The sequence below is a fragment of the Paralichthys olivaceus genome, chromosome 11, assembly GCF_024713975.1.
Source record: "Paralichthys olivaceus isolate ysfri-2021 chromosome 11, ASM2471397v2, whole genome shotgun sequence".
NCBI classification, from domain to species: Eukaryota; Metazoa; Chordata; class Actinopteri; order Pleuronectiformes; family Paralichthyidae; genus Paralichthys; species Paralichthys olivaceus.
In genome coordinates this window covers 7,925,534-7,947,266 of record NC_091103.1, presented here as the reverse complement: position 1 = coordinate 7,947,266, position 21,733 = coordinate 7,925,534, and the positions used below count along the sequence as shown (strand labels likewise).

Sequence of the window (21,733 nt, the reverse complement as noted above, 5' to 3'; positions counted from 1 at the left end):
TTTGATCTGTTTTAAGAACTAGTTCTGATAAAAATTCAGAGAATTCAGATAGGAATTCAGAGTAAGGGGCGGGTGGACGATAAATGATGACTATATTAATTGGTTTATGTGACGTCAGGCTTGGGTGGACGAGGCTGGTTCTAAGATTTTCGAAAGAGTTATAACTCTCTTTTGGTCGGGGGTTGATAGATAGATCAGATTTAAAGATTGCTGCAACCCCTCCACCTCTGCCTGTGTTCCGAGGAATGTGAGTATTAGAGTGGGTCGGGGGCGTTGCTTCATTTAAACCTACATATTCTCCGTCTTGTAGCCAAGTTTCGGTTAGGCATAATAAATCTATTTGATGATCAGTAATGAGATCATTTATAAGTAAAGATTTTGAATTTAGTGACCTGATATTTAATAAAGCGCATTTTATAGTTATGTTTTTAGCTGATGTTTTGGCTGTGTTAATTTTGACTAAGTTTGAATGTATCACCCCTCTCCTGTGTACTTTTGATTTAAAGAAATTAGGTGGTCGGGGGGCAGACACAGTTTCTATAGGACATTGTGATGGTGACTGTTTGAATAGAAGCGCAGAGAAGCGTGTAAGACTGCGACTCTGCCTCCTGGTCTCAACTCTGGATTGTCACGGTGTGGACTTTCTAACAAACGTTGTCATGTTTCTAGATATAAGAGCTGCTCCATCCCAAGTGGGATGAATACAGTCTCTCCTAATCAGACCAGGTTTCCCCCAAAAAGTTTTCCAATTGTTAACGAAGCCCACGTTGTTATCTGGACACCACCTCGACAGCCAGCGGTGAAAGGATGACGTGGGGCTAAACGTGTCATCGCTGGAAACATTAGGCAGAGGTCTAGAGAAAATTACGGAGTCCGACATTGTCTTTGCATATGTGCACACCGAATCAATATTGATTTTTGTGATCTCCGACTGACGTAGTCGGAGGTCATTACTGCCAACGTGAATAATAATCTTACTGTACTTACGCTTACCCTTAGCCAGCAGTTTTAAATAGGATTCTACGTCGCCCGCTCTGGCCCCGGGAATACATTTAACTGTGGTCGCTGGTGTCGCTAACTTCACGTTCCTTAGAATGGAGTCGCCAATAACCAGAGTTTGTTTCTCAGCGGGTGAGTCGCTGAGTGGGGAAAATTTATTTGACACGTGAACGGGTTGGTGGTGAACCTGGGGCTTCGGTTTAGGGCTACGCTTCTTGTTTCGCACAGTCACCCAGCCGACCTGTCTTCCCGGCTGCTCGGGAACTGCTGGGGGGGGCTGGAGAAGCTACAGCTATGTGGCTCGCACCGGCTACTGGGGACTGGCTAGCTACATCACTACTCGATCACTACTCTCCATGGTGCAGAGCCGCGACTCTAAAAGGCTCATCCTCGCCTCCATCCTGGCAAATAAGCTACATTTAACACATGTATCGTTATCGTTAAAAGAGGCAGAGGAGTGACTGAACATCAAGCACACTGAGCAGGAGAGAGCAGGGGAGTGAGAGGGAGAAGCCATTGTTAACTGCTAATGCTAATGCTAAATTGCTTTAGCTAACGGGTAGTGTGTAGCTCACAGTGATTGTATGAACGAGTCGCTGAGACAAGGGGGTGTATGAGCGACAAGTCAAGATAGCACAACTATGAAAGTAACTTAGAATTAGCTTAAATGATTAGGATGTGAAAGGGTACAGTGAGAGACGAAGAGGAGAAGAGACCGATACAACACACAGTAGCTAACACCGGAAGTGACACAATACGCAATACGCTCACCGCAATACGTCAGCAAGTCCTCCATAAGTATCAGACTGTACAGGACTTGGAGCCTCAGTGGATCCATCAGTTTGAATGTCCTTGCTTTCGCTGGCTGTGAATCAGATTTGTGTTTCAGACAATATCTTGTTATGTTTTATTTTGTATCTCTATGCCTTACCTATCTGGGCTGTTTGTAGTTCACTTGCTTCATCCTGTAAAAGGAAAAGCAGAAACTGCATTAAATATATAATCTGATATCCAACATGAGCAAAGGTGTGACAGTTCATTCGAATCCTTAAAAACATTTTATTATATTTGAGAATATCTTTCCGAAAATGCTTCTATAAAACAACAATCTTTAAGTTTTCTCTGTATCACCGGTGACCACTAAGTGAAAAATATTAAACATCTAACTCTCCCATAAATGCTTAGTTTGACCCGTTAATTAGATATGACATGAATATACTGAAAGCCAATCACGGCATCTTAGAGGTTTCAAGCTTGCCCTATGCTATCTTAGCAAGAACTAGAAAGAATGTCTTTTCAACTTACCTGCATGTCCTGGGTGAGGTTTTGAGGCTTTGGGCATATACAGTTCATCGTTATGTTGAACTTCCATTTCCCTTTGGCTACCAGCTTTGGCTCAACTGAATATGCCTCTCCAATTCCTAGAACACAGGAAGACAGGGGTTATAATAATAATAACATATTTGGGCTTTGGATACTGCTTTGAGCTCTGGTGGCTGAGACGCTATATTTCTACACACCCATAACCACCCCTCTCATCCTCTTTGTACCTCTATCCTCGTGTCCTTCTGCTCCAACTTGGCCAAGACCTGGGCCATCAGGGAGATAAGCTGCTCTTTTTTCAGTAGGTTGTGATCCTGGCTGAGGCGCTTCAGGTGCTGAAGAGAGTCGTTTGCGTTCAGCAACTTATCCTCTACAGCGTTTAGCTTGGCTGTCGTGTTGTTCTAGCAGGCACGGGTTTGACGGCTCAAAGTCTTTTGTATATATTTGTTTGTATTGGATTTTTTTTCTTAAGAAGAAATACCAAAATAAACACAAGTTGATGATAACCATTGTAGCTCAAGCCTGATATAGCTTATTTTTCTGTGCCACATGTCGCCATGTTGATGTCATCAAGCAGTGACATCACTACCCTAAAAGTTTCTGATAAACACTTCAAAAATTAAAAAAATGCAGGAAAAGCTGAATATTTAAAAAAAAAAAAAACTATTGTTACATCCCCTGCATGGAACTAGCGGTACAGAAGGACCATATCACACCAACAACAAGTGATGAGTCAGAGGAGATTTGACAAATAAGGTGTCTTTTATTTTAATAATAAATGCAAACAGAACTCACAATCACATAATATGGGGTAAGGAGGAACAAAAGAAGTTACCAAATAAATAAAATAAATATAACAAAACTAGGCCTGACTATTTCAAAAATAGCTTCATCAAAATAAATACAAAGGTGGCAACAACCAAACTGACTAGTGTGTCTAAACAATGCAGGAGTGTTGTCCTCCTCACACACGCTCACCTCACACCAATCACCTCCAAAGGTTCATCATCTGGAGATACTTTCTTTTTCCCTTTCACCAGAACAAATTTGCTTTTGTTTTTTTTTTAATCACTCATATTCAGGGTAATCATTTTGATGGCTTTTTGATAATACATTATTTTTTCAGATTTATTTATTCCAAGCTGCCACTGGTAACCAGTGAAGGGAGCAGAGGAGCGGAGTAGTGTAAGTGAACTTAGGTAGGTCGAAGACCAGTCGAGCTGCTGCATTCTGGATGAGCTACAGTGGTCAGATGGCACTATCGGGCAGACCAGCAAGGAGGGAGTTGTGTTTGACTAGGCGTGAACCTGCGCCGCATTCTGAGTGAGAAAGTGATGTATTCTCCTGATGTTGTGCAGCATGTATCTACACAAGCGGGTTGTTGCAGTAATTTTGGCAGTAAGGGAGAGTTTACTGTCGAGTGTCACACCCAGTTTCCTAGTGGTCTGGGTAGAGGCTACAACAGAGTTGTCGATGATGATATTAAGGTCATGGTTATGAGAGCCTTTCCCTGGAAGCGAAAGTAGCTCGGTCTTGTCAAGATGGATTTTCAAGAGGAGTGCAAACATCCACTGATAGTCAGTCAGACAAGCAGAGATTCGTGCTGCTGTGCTTCAGATTGGGAAAAAGAGAGAATTAGTTGGGTGTCATATGCGTGGCTGTGGTAGGAAAAACCATGTGAGTAAATGACAGAGCCGAGAGAGTTGGTGTATAGAGAAAAAAGGAGAGGACCCAGGATAGAACCTTGAGGGACCCCAGTAGTAAGTGGTTACCTAGTAGACATGATGGTCTTTGAGGTAGGATGAGAGCAGGGAGAGAGCAGAGCCTGAGACACCCAGAGCCTGAAGGGAGGAAATAAGGATCTGGCAGTTCACCATGCAAAATGCAGCAGATGGGTCTAGAACAACGACCACAGAGGAGAGAGGGGCTGCTCTAGCAGTGTGAAGTTGCTCAGAGACAGCAAGGAGGGCATTCTCAGTTGAGTGGCCTGCCTTGAAAACAGACTGGTGAGGATCGAGAAGGTTGTTCTGGTGAAGATAGGAAGAGAGTTGATTAAAGATAGCTCACTCGAGAGCTTTGGAAAAAAAGGGAACAAGAGAGACAGGTCTGTAGTTAATTGCTTCGGATGGGTTGAGGATGGGTTTCTTGAGGAAAGGGTTTACTCTTGCCTCCTTAAGAGAGTTAGGGAAACAGGAAGTTGACTGGGAAGTGTGAATAAGTTGAGAAAAAGGGAAAGCTGCATTAAATAAGGTGCTTTCTTTGTTAATTGAATGCCTCCTTTTACGGCCACACCTGACAGTGTAAAAAGCGGCATTGTATTGATGACCACTTTGCGGAAGAGCACATCATCCACAGCCTATATTATTATTCCGTTTAATTTAAGAACCCCATAATAATTAATTAAGTAAAAGAGCACTTTGGTATTGTAACCTGTAACCTTGTTGTACACACTAGTTTTTAGTTAGGCAGGTTTGCACTTCTGCTTTATGTTGCATATTGAATTGTGCAATATGATTTTAGGACTTTATAATTTAGTGTATTATATTATTACTTCCTTCATCATCAGTCACAACACTGTATAATTTTCTATACACATGTGCTATATTTAAGAAGCTTTTTATCTCCTCCTCTGGGGTAAGTTTGATTAGACTACTTACTTACCATAGTTTACAGCAGGACAGATGTGTGACCCTTTGGGTGATGATGGGCTTTTTTTTAGAATTTCCGACTAAATTGTTTGTACACCTATAACTCAAAAGCTATATGCAAGCCCATCTGGGGTCATAATGCTCAGACAAGTCAGACAACATTAGCGCTTTGGCATCTCTGGAGAGAAAAAACCTCCTCATTAACTGGGAGAAACCTCTAACAGAACCAGACTCAGTGTGTGCAGCCATCAGCCTCGACCAGTTGGGGTGAGCAGAGAAAAAAATGGGGAAGAGAGGAGGAGTAGCTGGCAAGGAGGTGCCAGTGTTTTTTAAGGTATTTATTTTTTTTAAAAGGCATCGAGGTAATGATGTCTGATTTACTGACCCCCCCCCCCCTTTCTCTCTCTGTATAGCGCCAAATCATAATATACATTATCTCAAGACACTTTCTATAGAAGGTCAAGAAAAATTAATATAGAGAAACCAAAATGTTCCCACAATGAGCAAGCACTTTGACGACTGTGGAGAGGAGAAACTCCTTCATTAACAGGGAGAAACCCTTTAGCAGAACCAGGCTCAATGTGGGCATCATCTGCCTCGACCAGTTGAGGTGAGCAAAGAAAAAGGGGGGGAAAGAGAGAGGGGAGAAAGAGAGGGGAGAGAGACCGGGAACACTTGAGTGTTGACCCTCCATGTCAGCCCTGCGACAGACTGGCGACCTCCACTGGGTCCATCCCTCATATAATACTTAATTACTGAAATATTGTAATTAATAAAAGCAATAATGGTAAAAGTTGTTGTCCTGAGGTCCTGGGGTCAGAGATATCTGAAATGAGAGAGAAAAAGAGAGAGAGATTATGGGAGTACAAAGTGAAATAGGCATAAAAAAGTCATAGTATAGTAAGGCCAAAAAAAAAGTAAGAGTATATTAAGGCCAAAAAAAGTTAGAGTATAGTAAGGCCAAAAAAAGTTAGAGTTTAATATCATTTGAGGTAAAGTTCATATTAAATAATCTTTTTAATTTACTGACTGTCCTGGATGAGTTGCAGTCATGGCATTTAACTTCTGTTTAGACTGGCTAACTGGCGATTGTACCAGGCCTGGCTCAACTGAATATGCCTCTCCAATTGCTAGAACACAGGAAAAAAATAACAAAAATTAAATCATAAAAATGCACATTACCAATGAAAACCTCAGGGGTTTTAATCAACATATTTGGGCTCTAACTACAGATGCTGGTTTGAGTTCTGGTGGCTGAGACACTGGACTCATAACCCTCATGACCACCCCACTCATTCTCTTTGTACCTCTATCTTCTTGTCCTTCTGCTCCAGATCGATAGTAACCTTGGCCAACTTGCGGGTGAGCTGCTCACGCTCCTCTAGGTCGTGATCCTTGCTGACTTGCTTCATTTCCTTGAGAGTGTTATCTATTTCCACCAACTTAGCCTCCATGGGCTTGAGCTTAGCTGCATTGCGGTTACGGCAGGCACTGGCGTTATGGATCAAAGTCTGCAGGGCGTGGACCTCGCTTTTGCATTTGGTGATGGTCTGGGAATAGGAATGGCATAAAAATTTATAACACAGAACTGGATTTTTTTTTTACTTGGGTAATACATGGGAGCAGATTTTGAATGCATGGGGCAGATAAAAGCATTCTAATTTTTAAGGATTGGAAATCACCAACACCTGTATTGTTTGTCACTGACAGTACCGTGCACATAACAATTGATAATGATTCAAATCTCAACGAGCATGAGAGACACCAGAGGAACATAATCAACAGCGACCTACCTCTGCATAATTGGTTTCTACCTCTAAAATACGCTGCAGTTGCACAGTTTCTCGATTGTGGCGAGTCTGCAGCTGTCTGTTCTCCTTCCGGACCTCAATCAGCTGCTGCTTTAGATTCGCCTCCCACTTTAGCAGCTTGTTGATGCGAAGCTGGTTTTTAGACCGAGTCTCTGTGTTTGAAACCTGCTGGGGCTTGTTCCGAGGCAACATCTGGACTCCGCTGTGAGCAGTTCCTTGGGTTTTTGTACCTGAGGTGAAAATGGCGAGTGTATTTACATTAAATTAAAATCAATATTTACATTACAAAAAACAACAATTCCAACCTCACACGTTAAAACCATATTGAATACAAAACCTTTGTTCTTTCCAGATAGTTTTGATCCTTTCTGCTTTTCCAATGCCTTGGAGCTTGCAGCGTCAATGCCACAATGACTCTTGAGAGCAGATGCAGGCTTCTTAAGTTCCTTTTCTTTCACATCCATGGTTTCACTGTGCTGTTTAATTCAAAATAAATACAGGGAAACATAAGCCTTAACCTTACCAAAGGTAAAAGGAGGTTTAGGACCGTATTTACTGTTATAATATAAAAACAATACATAACTAAAATAAGTCTTCTGTTCAATTTTATGGATTGTATATTTAAATATAAATGAATATATAAATTATATTTCAATATATTCATATTTAAATGTTGTTCTTTTGTCCCTGCCTTTAAATAACATTATTATTAAGGTGTAGAGAGAGATGGCTGGCTGGACTGAATTGTCGCCATGTTAGCTGTGCTCAAATTATTTCCCTAAGATGTACTTTTTTAAATTCATAAACATGACAAAGTTCTTCGGTTTATTGGCAGGACGCAACCAATGTTGAGGTGCATTACCACCATCTACTGCATCTACTTCTTGTTCTTCCTTCTTCTAAAAAAAAAAAGGGAAAGAGAAGTACAGCAGTAGATGGCGGCAATTTTATTTCCCTAAAATGTACTTTTTTTAAGTCATAGACTTACATGACAAAGCTCTTCTTCTTTATTCGGTTTATTGGCAGGAGGCAACCAATGTTGAGATGCATTACCGCCATCTACTAGTGTCAATAATAATAGGACAATAACAATAACAAAAAAGACAAAGAACACAGACACAGGTATAGAAAGGGCCATTGATCAGCTGACCCTTTGATATAAAGACTGATTCTTAAGCTTCAAAGGTATGTCATTGATAGGGGACATTTTTTACACATTTCTTTGTTTGTATATATTTGTTTGTATTGGATTTTTTTTTCTTAAGAAGAAATACAAAAATAAACACAAGTTGATGATAACCATTGTAGCTCAAGCCTGATATAGCTTATTTTTCTGTGCCACATGTCGCCATGTTGATGTCATCAAGCAGTGACATCACTACCCTAAAAGTTTCTGATAAACACTTCAAAAATTCAAAAAAATGCAGGAAAAGCTGAATATTAAAAAAAAAAAAAACTATTGTTACATCCCCTGCATGGAACTAGCGGTACAGAAGGACCATATCACACCAACAACAAGTGATGAGTCAGAGGAGATTTGACAAATAAGGTGTCTTTTATTTTAATTATAAATGCAAACAGAACTCACAATCACATAATATGGGGTAAGGAGGAACAAAAGAAGTTACCAAATAAATAAAATAAATATAACAAAACTAGGCCTGACTATTTCAAAAATAGCTTCATCGAAATAAATACAAAGGTGGCAATAACCAAACTGACTAGTGTGTCTAAACAATGCAGGAGTGTTGTCCTCCTCACACACGCTCACCTCACACCAATCACCTCCAAAGGTTCATCATCTGGAGATACTTTCTTTTTCCCTTTCACCAGAACAAATTTGCTTTTTTTTTTTTTTTAATCACTCATATTCAGGGTAATCATTTTGATGGCTTTTTGATAATACATTATTTTTTCAGTTTTATTTATTCCATTTAGGTAAAACATTATTTGTTGGGCTATGATTCATACTTACATATTTTGTTGAGTGCCTAGGTGTCGCTGGCAGTGAGGTTGGGCAGATGGGGTGTAAGATATAACCATGTATTGGATGGGCTGGGCACGCTCTGTTCGCAGCATGGTACACCAGGACAAGTAAATTGAAGCGGATGCAAGCTGCCACTGGTAACCAGTGAAGGGAGCAGAGGAGCGGAGTAGTGTAAATTAACTTAGGTAGGTTGAAGACCAGTCGAGCTGCTGCATTCTGGATGAGCTACAGTGGTCAGATGGCACTATCGGGCAGACCAGCAAGGAGGGAGTTGTGTTTGACTAGGCGTGAACCTGCGCCGCATTCTGAGTGAGAAAGTGATGTATTCTCCTGATGTTGTGCAGCATGTATCTACACAAGCGGGTTGTTGCAGTAATGTTGGCAGTAAGGGAGAGTTTACTGTCGAGTGTCACACCCAGTTTCCTAGTGGTCTGGGTAGAGGCTACAACAGAGTTGTCGATGATGATATTAAGGTCATGGTTATGAGAGCCTTTCCCTGGAAGCGAAAGTAGCTCGGTCTTGTCAAGATGGATTTTCAAGAGGAGTGCAAACATCCACTGATAGTCAGTCAGACAAGCAGAGATTCGTGCTGCTGTGCTTCAGATTGGGAAAAAGAGAGAATTAGTTGGGTGTCATATGCGTGGCTGTGGTAGGAAAAACCATGTGAGTAAATGACAGAGCCGAGAGAGTTGGTGTATAGAGAAAAAAGGAGAGGACCCAGGATAGAACCTTGAGGGACCCCAGTAGTAAGTGGTTACCTAGTAGACATGATGGTCTTTGAGGTAGGATGAGAGCAGGGAGAGAGCAGAGCCTGAGACACCCAGAGCCTGAAGGGAGGAAATAAGGATCTGGCAGTTCACCATGTAAAATGCAGCAGATGGGTCTAGAACAACGACCACAGAGGAGAGAGGGGCTGCTCTAGCAGTGTGAAGTTGCTCAGAGACAGCAAGGAGGGCATTCTCAGTTGAGTGGCCTGCCTTGAAAACAGACTGGTGAGGATCGAGAAGGTTGTTCTGGTGAAGATAGGAAGAGAGTTGATTAAAGATAGCTCACTCGAGAGCTTTGGAAAAAAAGGGAACAAGAGAGACAGGTCTGTAGTTAATTGCTTCGGATGGGTTGAGGATGGGTTTCTTGAGGAAAGGGTTTACTCTTGCCTCCTTAAATGAGTTAGGGAAACAGGCAGTTGACTGGGAAGTGTGAATAAGTTGAGAAAAAGGGAAAGCTGCATTAAATAAGGTGCTTTCTTTGTTAATTGAATGCCTCCTTTTACGGCCACACCTGACAGTGTAAAAAGTGGCATTGTATTGATGACCACACCCATAGGTTTCCCAACTACTAAAATTAAACTGTGATCACCCAAGGCGAAGGGCAGACCGAACTATTTAGAGCACCGATCACCTTTGCGGAAGAGCACATCATCCACAGCCTATATTATTATTCCGTTTAATTTAAGAACCCCATAATAATTAATTAAGTAAAAGAGCACTTTGGTATTGTAACTGTAACCTTGTTGTACACACTAGTTTTTAGTTAGGCAGGTTTGCACTTCTGCTTTATGTTGCATATTGAATTGTGCAATATGATTTTAGGACTTTATAATTTAGTGTATTATATTATTACTTCCTTCATCATCAGTCACAACACTGTTTAATTTTCTATACACATGTGCTATATTTAAGAAGCTTTTTATCTCCTCCTCTGGGGTAAGTTTGATTAGACTACCTACTTACCATAGTTTACAGCAGGACAGATGTGTGACCCTTTGGGTGATGATGGGCTTTTTTTTAGAATTTCCGACTAAAGTGTTTGTACACCTATAACTCAAAAGCTATATGCAAGCCCTTCTGGGGTCATAATGCTCAGACAAGTCAGACAACATTAGCACTTTGGCATCTCTGGAGAGAAAAAACCTCCTCATTAACTGGGAGAAACCTCTAACAGAACCAGACTCAGTGTGTGCAGCCATCAGCCTCAACCAGTTGGGGTGAGCAGAGAAAAAAATGGTGAAGAGAGGAGAGGTGGCTGGCAAAGAGGGAGTATGTGCCAATGTTTTTTAAGGTTTTTTTTTTTTTTTAAAAGGCATCGAGGTAATGATGTCTGATTTACTGACCCCCCCCCTTTCTCTCTCTCTTCTCTGCTCCCTAGTTCCTTCCCCTCTCTGCTCAGTGGAGCATGACCTGTGTATTTCTTTATTTTTTTGTGTATTTATTTATACTTATGCAGAGCCTCCTTATTTATACCTATACTGTCATTTTGTGGTCTTTTATTTTCCATGAGAAGTGCAAATGAAGAGTCATAAACCAGAACTTCCAGATTTGGAAAGAGGTGGGTGTGGTTTCTCCATGTAGTGTTGCAACAGCAGGACTGTCATTTCCTGTTTTGCTCGACACATCATGTTACTACATCCCTAAGAAGAGAGGAGAGGTAGGCTTAAAACTAGAAGTAGGTGTACTTGTTTTATTGTCTTTACTACACTAACACAGCACTAATGTAATGTATTGTTGATTAATCTCATTCTGGATAGAGTAAAAAGCAGTTAGTGGACGACTTGCTAGAGCTAAGATAGCAGAGTAATAATCATAGTCACAGCAAGGGGTTCATGTGTATTTAAGTTTATAGATCTGAACAAAGCTACAATTTTGGATTTAATTCAAAGGTAACTCCTGCAATATAGATACTTGGCTTTTTCCTAAAATCAAATTATAATGCAGAGTATCTAACATCAGAATTTTATAACTCACCTACAGCAGACAGTACAAAGATCCCTGTTGCAGAGGTTCAGAAAGATGTCAAACTCCTGTGGTCTGCTCACTATCCAGAAAGAACCAGGTAAAGTGCAGAGCTGAAAACATCAGAACATCCATCACAGAAGTAAAGGCTTCATTTTATTGAATGTTAAACACACTATGATATTATCACAAGCATCAGTAATGGTTGAAATAATTCATTTGTGTTTATGTACTTTCATGTGCAAGATTTTTTGAAAAGATTGGTTGTCAATGGGTTGGTTTGTCAGAGTTGATTACTTCTCATCTACATCCACGGACTGCTAACAATCAGCTGTTTCTTGCTCAGTTCCCCTGAAGAGCATTGAGGTGGAGCTGGAGGTGAGGGACCATGTGGCGACAGTGGTCTCTACTCTGAACTACGAGAACAAGGAGGACAAACCTCTGGAGGCTGTTTTTGTCTTCCCTCTGCCTGGAGACGCTGCTGTCTGTCACTTCAGTGCTCAGATTGGACAGACACAGATTATAGCTGTGGTTAAGGAGAAACAGCAGGTGAGCTGGACAGTGACGTCTCACTCACAGTGATGGATCTTAAAGAACACAGATCTTAAAGTAAAACACAGAGAATGTTGCTCACATGTGTCGTCTGTGTCCTCAGGCTCATGAGGAGTATGATGATGCGCTGAGCTCCGGTCAGCAGGCCTTCCTGTTAGAGGAGAGCGAGCAGAGTCCAGATATATTCACTCTGAATGTGGGCAGTCTGCCTCCAGGAGAGAGCGCCTCCATCAGGCTGGAGTACGTCACTGAGCTGGCTGTGCAGGCGGATGACGGGCTGAGGTTTTGTCTGCCTGCTGTGCTCAACCCTCGCTACCAACCTCAAGGTAGGAGGGCCAGCCAGCACCTGAAACTAAACCAGAAACTCAGAAACTCACCTTCATGACACTGGCAGTACTCAAAGACCATGAATACCCACTGTGTGTGCCTGTAGTTTGTGAGATCAGTGTACAGCGGCTTAATCCCTCAATTGCTACTGCTCAGAATTTGGCTACTAATGTGTATCATGGCAGAGTTTGTATCTGGGATATTTTGACTTCATCTCTGGAAAGTGCAAGGTAGTGGAGATGCGTCATTCTTTATATACAGTCTGTGCCAATCCTTAGAAACAGGCTTGTGACTCTTACCCTATCAAAAAGACAGACTTAGAATAATGTAGTAGGTAGATGCACTAGATCATTTGTTACACAGAACCAACTGGGAAGGCTTCATCTGAAAAGGCAGATGCGTTCAAGACATATCTGGCAGGTGATTCGATGAACCCTCTGTCTGTTCATCTCTCACCGTTGCCAAAGAGCGAAAACTTCTTTCCATCGTGATAAGCTTTTGGTGCCCCGTACTCTCCAGCTCTGTTATAGCTGATGCTCCAGCAGCATTTACACTAACCTCTTTGGGAGCCGCCATTGTTAACAAATGGGTTTTTTTCTCACAGCTATGGTCCCACATGCTCATTACTGCCAGCTGGGCCTCCCTCATAGGATGCTAATTGATCTGAACCTTCTTATATTCAGTCTATGGTCTGTGCACAAGCGAATAACGGGGACCCTGACAAGCTGGATTCTTGTTTGGAGAAAGATTGTGATCACATTGTGATGTGATGTTTTCAGATTCTGAATATGAATAGTTTGTAAGGAGGCTGGGATAGATGTGATGTGTCCACACTGACTCTGTGTTTAGTCTTCATATGAAAGTTTTGATGTGGGTTTTGTCTGAAATAAGATTGGACAATTTTTTTGATATGGGCTGGTTTATTTTATTTTACCAACATTTGTTTCATAATCAGGTTGAAACCTGTATGTCCCAATACTGAAACATGCAATAGTTCCAGGAAGACAGTTACTTAACTCATTTATCGTATTTCCAGAAATTGCCAAATGCACATGTTGGTGTTTGTACAACTGTGTGGATGCCAAAACACATTTGGACACACAACTGGAACACAGTTCATTAGGTTGTCAGTTGCTCACACTCATACATGGTTGTCTTGTAAGCACAGACGCACATTTTATTAACATGTTATTCAAACATTTAGGAATTAACAGTATTTACAACATTAGCAATAGAAACATAAAAATCACAAACTAACAAGCAACGGTTGAGGGAAAAGAAAAGGAAATAAAAGCAAGGTTTTAGAGCACTGAAGGTGTGATGCAATAAATCATGCAATGCCATTAAATTACTAAACCTAAAAGTACCATTGTATAAGCATTAAAGTAAGTCATGGATGTATTAACATGAGGAAAAGCTTTTGTGTAAGCATGCTGACACGTTTTTGGTCTTTTGGTCAGTAAAATATTTTGGGATGTTGTGTTTTCTTTATTTATGCTGTGTAGCCCAGAATGTCCAACAGACCAAAGACTCAAGTCCTTGAATCATTTCAGTGTGTAATATCTACAGCATTTCTAATTTGACTCATATTGTTTACAGGTAGTGAAGGTGCCAGTGTGCAGGTGACCTCTGTTCCAGCCTCTCTGGTTCCCTACAGTCTGTCTTTTTCTGTCCGAGTGTCGTCTCCTCGTCCAGTCTCTAAAGTAGAGTCCAGCTCCTCTCTGGAGCCTCTCCAGTACGTCAACACAGAGCAGACCCAGGCCACGGTAGGTAGACTGCTCCCATGTCTGCTGTGTGTGGTTGTTCCTCAGCACTGAGAGCTACGTATATAACTGTGTTGATATTTATGAGTGTGCTTTGTGAACTGCAGGTCAAGTTGGCTGCAGGACACAAGTTTGACAGAGATGTTGAGCTGCTGATTTATTACAAAGATGCTCACCAGCCCACTGCTGTGGTGGAGGCAGGACAGGCCTCTGCTGAACCTGGTGAGTGAAAACTAGTCAGGTTTTTATTGCCCGACATTGGGAGTTGTTCATCGTCATCATCAGACACGTTGGAATAAATTATGTTTCAGGGAGTCTGATGGGTGATCCAGTCGTGATGCTGAGCCTGTACCCTGAGTTCCCCCAGTCTGTGATGTCTTCACTCGCCTCATGTGGAGAGTTCGTGCTCCTACTGGATCGATCTGGGAGTATGGATTTTCTGATGAGTGGCGGCAAGCAAACGGAAACTCGAATTGCCAGTGCAAGGGTATTCAGCGAGTTTATCTGTCATCAAACCTTTCATAGTGACTCTCACACAGTTTTCTTCACCATCTTGTCTCTGCTTTCCTCAGGATACTCTCATGCTCCTGTTGAAGAGCTTACCAATGGGCTGCTACTTCAACATCTACAGTTTTGGCTCGAGCTTTCAACACATCTTCCCGTAAGTCACCTCACATCCACACAACAGATCTCTTCCTGTCCTTGTTGTTAATGCTTGTGAATGTGTGTTTGCATGTGTACATGAATGTGTGCGATGGCAGTAAGAGTGTGGAGTACAGTGAGAAGAGCTTAGAAGAGGCTCTGAAGATAGTCGAAGCGATTCAGGCGGATCTGGGAGGAACAGAGATCCTTGAACCACTCAAACATATTTACAGCCAGCCCTGCATTCCTAATCAACCTAGACAGGTAACTCTAATTAAAGCAGTATCAACAAAAAATAAAGGCTATTTCTCTGTTTGTTCCTATACTGGCAAACAAAGACTTTTTAGAGTTAACCCCAAAGAAATACAGAAATAATTCAATAAATGTAGAAATAAATCAATTCACTCATTCAGAAATTGCCTTTTCACCACACACTGTATTATTAATTCATTTGTTTATGTAATTATTTATTTATAGAATTTTTCTTCACATTGTTTAACATGCATGTCATATCAGCATAGACTTCCTAATGTCTTTTTCTATTCAAGCATGTTCAAATCTGAATGTTACTGGGTGTGCTGGTATGTACAGTAACTCCTGTCAAAACTCTCCTCCTCAGCTTTTTGTCTTCACTGACGGAGAGGTGTGCAACACCAAAGAAGTGATCAATCTGGTGAAGAAGAATTCAGGTTCCCACAGGTGAAACCACAGAGTCCTGCTCACAGTGTGTCCCATGTTGTAGTGCTGTCTGTAAAACTCTTAACACTGTGTTGTAGGTGTTTCTCTTTTGGCATCGGGGAAGGGGCCAGCTCTGCTCTTATCAATGGGTTGGCCAAGGAAGGAGGAGGTCATGCTCAGTTCATCACAGGAAGTGACAAGATGCAACCCAAAGTAAGATAATTTTGATCATCTAAAAAAGAACTAATAATATCAAATCATGGATCATCTTATCAAAAGGTAAATACTTATTTTTCTTTGCCAGGTGATGCAGTCGTTGAGATTTGCTCTGCATCCAGCAATGGAGGACATCTCGGTCACATGGGATTTGCCAAAGGGAGTGTCTGTCACTGTTCTCTCTCCACCAATCACAGCAATTTTCCAGGGTCAGAGGACACTGATTTATGCACAGCTCACTGGACTGGTAGGAGCAGCGGCATCTCTTCACACTGTCATCCCTATTCAACATCTTAGACTGGATTTGTCAAAGTGAACAAATACCCTAACTAGTTTGTTTTTTAAATCAGGTTGTCAAATTACGCATGAAATATGTAACTTTGGTCACTAGGGTTCTCTTATTTTTAAAAATAACAAATAACCCTGGGGTGCGTTAAGAAAGTCCAAATAATCTTCTATTCTAACCACTATTCCTTGACCCTGATGGAACATGTCACGAGTTCAAGGAAAGATGTGAAGGACAATCCGCAAGGAGTTAGGAAAGGAGAACCATGGTGCAGAGAAAAACTAACTCTACTTCCACTCTGTGTTTTTATGTGTAACAACTTTATTTAACACAAATGTACAGTACAGATATACATGAAGCAAACCTTATATAAGTGGAGAAAAATCTTTTTTGTCTGCTTTTCATAATTACGCAAAATATTGAACATAGGTAGTTTAGGGTAGTTTTAACAAAGTTTACCAAACATGGTTTCTACCACTGTGATGTTTTCTCAGAGTTCAGAAGTAGCAGAGGGCTGTGTGACGATGCAGTATAGCCTTGAAGGTCATCCCTCTCAGAACCAGCTCCACTTCACTCTCAAACCTGCAGAGGACACTGGGTAAGAAGAAGTGCTAACATTTGGAAATATTATGCTTATGGTTGAATTCAAAGATAAGGTAAGGTAAGGTGAATTCACCCAAAATGTCCAGCGAATGAAGAGCGATAATAGCAAATAGTAAGTGAGCTGGTTTTAGACTCATCTGGCAGTGTTGAAAGAAGGTTACTGATGCTGTTGTGATAGTGACAAACTTGCATGTTGAAATCTGAGCTGATATATAAATCTTTGCTGCACTTAACTATAATAGGAGAGGTTAGATAAACCTAGTTTGCATTCTTTAAAATGTAAGATAAGGTTCCCCCATGTTCACTCCTCTCTCCCATCTGCAGATTAACCATCCACAGGCTGGGTGCTCGGACTCTGATTTGCTCCCTGGAGATGGAGGAGAGATATGGGGAGGGAAATGAGAAGGTGGTGGAGCTCAGTGTCCATTCGGGAGTGAGCAGTTCATACACGGCCTTCATTGTTGTCAACAAAGGCAACGGCGAGCCGATTAGAGGACCTCTGTTGTGCAGGCATATCCCAACACTTGGTGAAAGACTCACAGAATGAATTTGTCACTTTAAATGTCTTTATTCTTGTTTACACATGTTTATGTTTTGTTGAACCCTGAAGACTAAATACATCTTCATGGTGTAGTAAATTAGTTTATAACAATTCATTTACTATATCAGTATTTTACTGAAGTGATGGCCGAGCACTTACGTTTTCTATTGTGCAATGTTGTGTTTTTTAACTTCCAACCTCCACTGGTTTAATGTATTCTGCTTTCCTCTAAGATATTTTTCTCAAATCTGGTTTGATGAGTTTCTATGAGGAGGATCCATGGAGCAGCATCATAGGTAGTATATACTAAAAGTTAAATTTTGAATCCAACACAGCTTGTATATTTCCGATCATAACAAAAATATTATAACTCAACACAACAGTTCTTTTCTCTGGTAAGAAGAAATGATCCCAACATCTCAAGAATACCTGGAGAAAATAATTTTTAGATTTGGATGGTCAAAGGTCAAGGCCGCAATGACCTCATATGAGTATGAAAAGAAATTCAGGCACACAACAGCCAGCCATTGTAGTATATTAGTTCAGCATGAAAGGTGTGCATGATTTATTTAGGTTGGGGTGCTTCCTAAACATGACAATTAATAACAGTTAATGAAAAATAAACCCTTTTTGGCTTGTTGACACTGAGTAAAACCAAAAAAAAGGTATTTCAAGAGAAATAATGAAATGACATTGTGTTAATTTGTCAGAATAGTTTTTCTTAAACTACTGGAGTCTAATTCTTCTGTTTTGAAATTGTAAAGATTTTAACTTTTCAAACTTTTTTCCCATAATTTTCAGGAAAGTCTGTGAAGAAGAAAGTCAAATCAGGTAACAAATACAGTCAAAAAACAGAAATCTGCTGCTCTTCTCAGCTGCTATGGTTCTTTGAGGTAGTTGTCACAAAAATACAAGCAGCAAGAAGGACTCTGCTGGGAGAACTAATCCCACCATAATATGCACATTCATGAACATTGAATCTTTAAAATGATAATACCAGGAGCTTTGTATATATTCACACACTCTTACTTTCACTCAAATATGCAGTGTGATGCTCTTAGTCAGAGCAAAGCCAACAGGCTGAGGTGGATAAATTGAGTTCATACACGTAAGAAGGCTTTACTTACATTTCTAATGCTGTAATACAGCACTTATCTCAACAAGGTTAAAAAGTGCCTTGCAAAATACATGGTAGAAAAATCTATTAAAATAATGCTGCTAAAGCTAAATCTGACTGGCTACTGACTTAATTACAGGTTCAATATCTGTTTGTATTTACCTAACAGCTCAGGTACAGCTATGGAATTATAGTTTTGTTAGTTATGATTCTTCAGTTTTAAGATTTGCTTTTATTGCAAAGAGCATCACAGTGTTCTTGGTGTAGATGAACAACCATTCAAACTCACATTCACACCTACTGCCATAGTGTTCATATGGGTCTGTGTATGTGATGGGGGGTCACACTTGTGCTCATGTGACTAGCATGTGAAGTGTGTTCTGAACTGTGTGCGAGCCAAAGGGTTGGGTCTTCATGCTCACTTGAACTGTGTGCGTGTATTTCTAAAATGTAGAATAACACACTCCTGAGGTTTTGCTTGAAATTTCTTCTCTGTCATCAGTTTTCAGCAGAATTGGCAAATACTTCAAGAGTGTCTCACCTCAGAGCGACAGGAAGCAAACAAGTGGTATGTTCTTCTCACACTACTAAAGTATATCTGTCAAAGCTCCTACGGACATACAGGACCCTAAATCTCACAGCATGTCTTTGTGTCTGTCTGGACTCCATGTGTTGTGTGCATCTCACTTCAAGGCTGCAAGTTTTACACTTCTGATATGACTGCACAATACAGTCCCTACAATTCCTCTAAACCCACATCTGTGAGTTCTTTACAGATGTGGGTTTAGAGGAATTGGTTTTCTGTTCACATTTCCCCCTTTTGATTCTCTCAGCAGAAACCTTTGCATGCAGTGATGCTGTCATTGAGCCAGAGCAGCCACCACCCAGAGACCCTTTGCTGCAGCTGGTCTCCCTGCAGAAGGCCTCTGGCTGCTGGCTGCTTGATCCCGCTCTGGCTGCTGCTGTGGGAAAGACCAGCGACGAGGTGGAGAACACAAAGCCTCCATCGGTGGGTTGCCGTCGCATTTGAAGGTGCAACAAGTGATTCAGACATATTTATTGCTACCAGAGATCAGTAAGGGCTCAGCACACGAACAGAGGAAATATACAACAGCAGCTTATGACATCTTGGTTAGAACAAGGTGAAAAAAGAGAATAAAATAGAACTATTTAATTACAGTTAGACATAAAACTCACTAATACAAAAAATACTGCAGTGGACAAAATTTCGTGCAGGCAGTGCATACGCTAGTTATGAGCTGGGTGTATGATCATGTTTGCAGTTGTGTGAAATGTGATATAATATCATAGAATAAACAGCAATATAGCTCAAAAAGCTTTCATGTATATATATAATGAATATGTACATACATTTTGAGCAAAGTACAGTTCAATAGAAAACTCTTCTATCTTCTACTACTACTGCTACTACTTCAAATAATAATAATACATGTATGATAACACAATAGAAGAGTTATACAACAATAATTGTTATGGTTTGTACACTGTACTGTATAATACCATGCAATAGCTATTCTATGTATTGTGTGTATATTTAAGTCCTTAGCAGAGGGAGTGGTGGTATGGTCATAACGACACTCATGCTCCTTAACGTTTGAATGTTTCTCACTTTGGTTCATTAGGTGAACCAGGAAGTGTGGGCCACCATTCTGGCTCTGATCTGGCTTCATGGTTTCAAGATGGATGCCAAGCAAGAGTGGGAGCTTCTGGCTATGAAGGCTGTGTCCTGGCTCCGTGCTCAGAGTGGTAGTTATTGCTTTGTGTTCATAACAGTGTGCAAAGATCAGAATCAACTCTTGGTCTATACTCAGTTTTCTTCTTCTGTGCTTTTGTGTCAGCAGCATGTGAAGCAGAGTGTGTGGAAGCTGGAAACACACTGTTGGGTTGTGAGGTGCAGAGAAACGTCCTGGGGCTCTGAAGTTACAATTGAACTGACTATGCCTTATTATTCTTTGTTGAATTTGCACAGCATATGAAATCATTCTTGCTTTTTCAGCCATTTAATGTTTTAATTGGAAACTGTTTTCACTTAAACCAATTAAACTTGGATCTTTGGACAAAGTGAAAATAAATAGCTCAGTCGTGCAGAACTTCAAAAAAACATGTTGCACCTTTTTCAAGCACTGTACCCATATCATATAAATGGGTGAGTACCAAATTGTTGTTTTTCTTGTTGTTCTAATCCAAATTGAATGACTCTCTGAAAACACTTCCAGTTTACAGTGCACAACATATACCGGCCTCCACATTTCAAAATCCACATGGGTCTAAACTTTACTGTCTGTCATGTGTACTCTGTTTTAATTACAGCTGTTTTATTTGGATCTTAACTTTTGTTCGCTCGATGTGAAACAAACACTATCATCTGCATATTCGGTTTATCTGCTGCCTGCTGATCATTGCTTCTGTGTGTGAGAAAATAAGGAGGATGGTGCCTACACTTTGTAGTATCTGTATTTGGCCACCAGGAGACAGCAAAAGAGCTTTTCTCATCAAATTTGAAAACATATAATTTAATAAATAAGGACATTTTTTGGTACCATTAAGAATAAATCATTGTAATAATTATCTTCAACAATGTGAAAATGTACCTTTAAATATCCATTCTCTGTCTTTCAGCTTATTCACTAATGTTTTGTTAGTAAATATTTTGACGGTTCAGTATTTGGATAAGTGTTGCTTCTGTAAGTTTATTGATATTTAAGTATTGTCATTCTACTTTCTTTTCAAAAGTGGAGCTGGGCTGATCTTCATCCCCAGCAACTGACAGTAATTAACTGGTCAGATGCATTTTTTCACACACAAATACATATTGTGTGAGACAATATCATCAGATGTCCTCCTTCTGTTTTCTACCTAATCAAATAATAAGAATGTTTTTCTTTTATGTCATATATAAAGAGGCGCTGAGACTGTTCAAACTCATTAAATAGTATTTTCTCTTTGTCTTTTGTCGTCTTTGTATTTGTTTTGAATTCCGGCAGGATGGATTATGTTGTTGGGTTGCTCATGTGTCTCAAAAGCACATGGTGGCAATTTTGTCCTCATGTTTTTTGAGGTCACACCTTGACTTTGAATTCAACCACCAATCAGTGTGTCCTCATGTCGGAGTGGACGGTTGCACTGTAAAACTGACTCTGCTGTTATATAATGTGAGAATGGAACAGACATGAGGTCACCATAACCCTGACCTTTGACCTTTTAATCAATGAAATTATATCAGTTCATGTTTAAATTTAAATATATTCATTCCTGATAATGTGATGGACAGAAGGTTTAATGTTGTGAGTGACAGACATTTACACTACATTCATACTGTGGTTTTAATACATTTTTGTTTTAGGGGCAGGAAATGAATGCTCCCCTTGCCTCACGTCAATCATCGTGCCTTTCAGCTTGCTGTGGCAGATATTGGCAGTGTGGTGGGATGCACCGAAGGAACTGCCTGTCAGCTCTCTGTCACTCCTCTGTAGTCAAAGGTCGTCTATCT

At 40.5% G+C, this 21,733-nt stretch overlaps 2 protein-coding genes across 18 annotated transcripts; one reads left to right on the top strand and one right to left on the bottom strand.

Annotated features, from left to right (window-relative positions):
* Nucleotides 1-5,272: 5,272 nt before the first annotated feature.
* Nucleotides 5,273-10,856, bottom strand: LOC138412029 (lebercilin-like protein). 2 transcript variants are annotated; one of them, XM_069534463.1, is made up of 7 exons: nt 7,770-10,856; nt 7,644-7,680; nt 7,119-7,257; nt 6,764-7,011; nt 6,278-6,520; nt 6,001-6,100; nt 5,273-5,796 (listed from the first exon to the last, which is right to left on the bottom strand). In XM_069534463.1, the coding sequence occupies exons 2-6, from the start codon at nt 7,647-7,649 to the stop codon at nt 6,029-6,031; spliced, it is 708 nt and encodes a 235-aa protein (XP_069390564.1). In that variant the 5' UTR covers nt 7,650-7,680; nt 7,770-10,856; the 3' UTR covers nt 5,273-5,796; nt 6,001-6,028. The 2 variants fall into 2 exon arrangements, with proteins under 2 accessions (XP_069390564.1, XP_069390561.1); XM_069534460.1 differs by lacking the exon at nt 7,644-7,680 and having other exon boundaries at nt 7,770-7,962.
* A 157-nt stretch (nt 10,857-11,013) lies between these two features.
* On the top strand, nt 11,014-21,191 carry LOC109634430 (von Willebrand factor A domain-containing protein 5A-like). Of its 16 annotated transcripts, XR_011244549.1 has the most exons (21): nt 11,017-11,210; nt 11,516-11,597; nt 11,844-12,046; nt 12,153-12,375; nt 13,976-14,142; nt 14,247-14,361; nt 14,451-14,626; nt 14,712-14,800; nt 14,901-15,045; nt 15,401-15,480; nt 15,558-15,672; nt 15,764-15,833; nt 15,872-15,922; nt 16,456-16,559; nt 16,889-17,091; nt 17,339-17,401; nt 17,907-17,936; nt 18,725-18,790; nt 19,056-19,231; nt 19,866-19,989; nt 20,085-21,191. XR_011244549.1 is itself a non-coding variant. In XM_069534451.1 (20 exons), the coding sequence occupies exons 2-20, from the start codon at nt 11,555-11,557 to the stop codon at nt 20,159-20,161; spliced, it is 2,358 nt and encodes a 785-aa protein (XP_069390552.1). In that variant the 5' UTR covers nt 11,014-11,210; nt 11,516-11,554; the 3' UTR covers nt 20,162-21,191. The 16 variants fall into 16 exon arrangements, 13 of the variants coding, with proteins under 13 accessions (XP_069390552.1, XP_069390542.1, XP_069390553.1 ...); XM_069534451.1 differs by having other exon boundaries at nt 11,014-11,210; nt 15,764-15,922; nt 19,059-19,231; nt 20,082-21,191; XM_069534441.1 differs by having other exon boundaries at nt 11,016-11,210; nt 15,764-15,922; nt 20,082-21,191.
* Nucleotides 21,192-21,733: the final 542 nt, after the last annotated feature.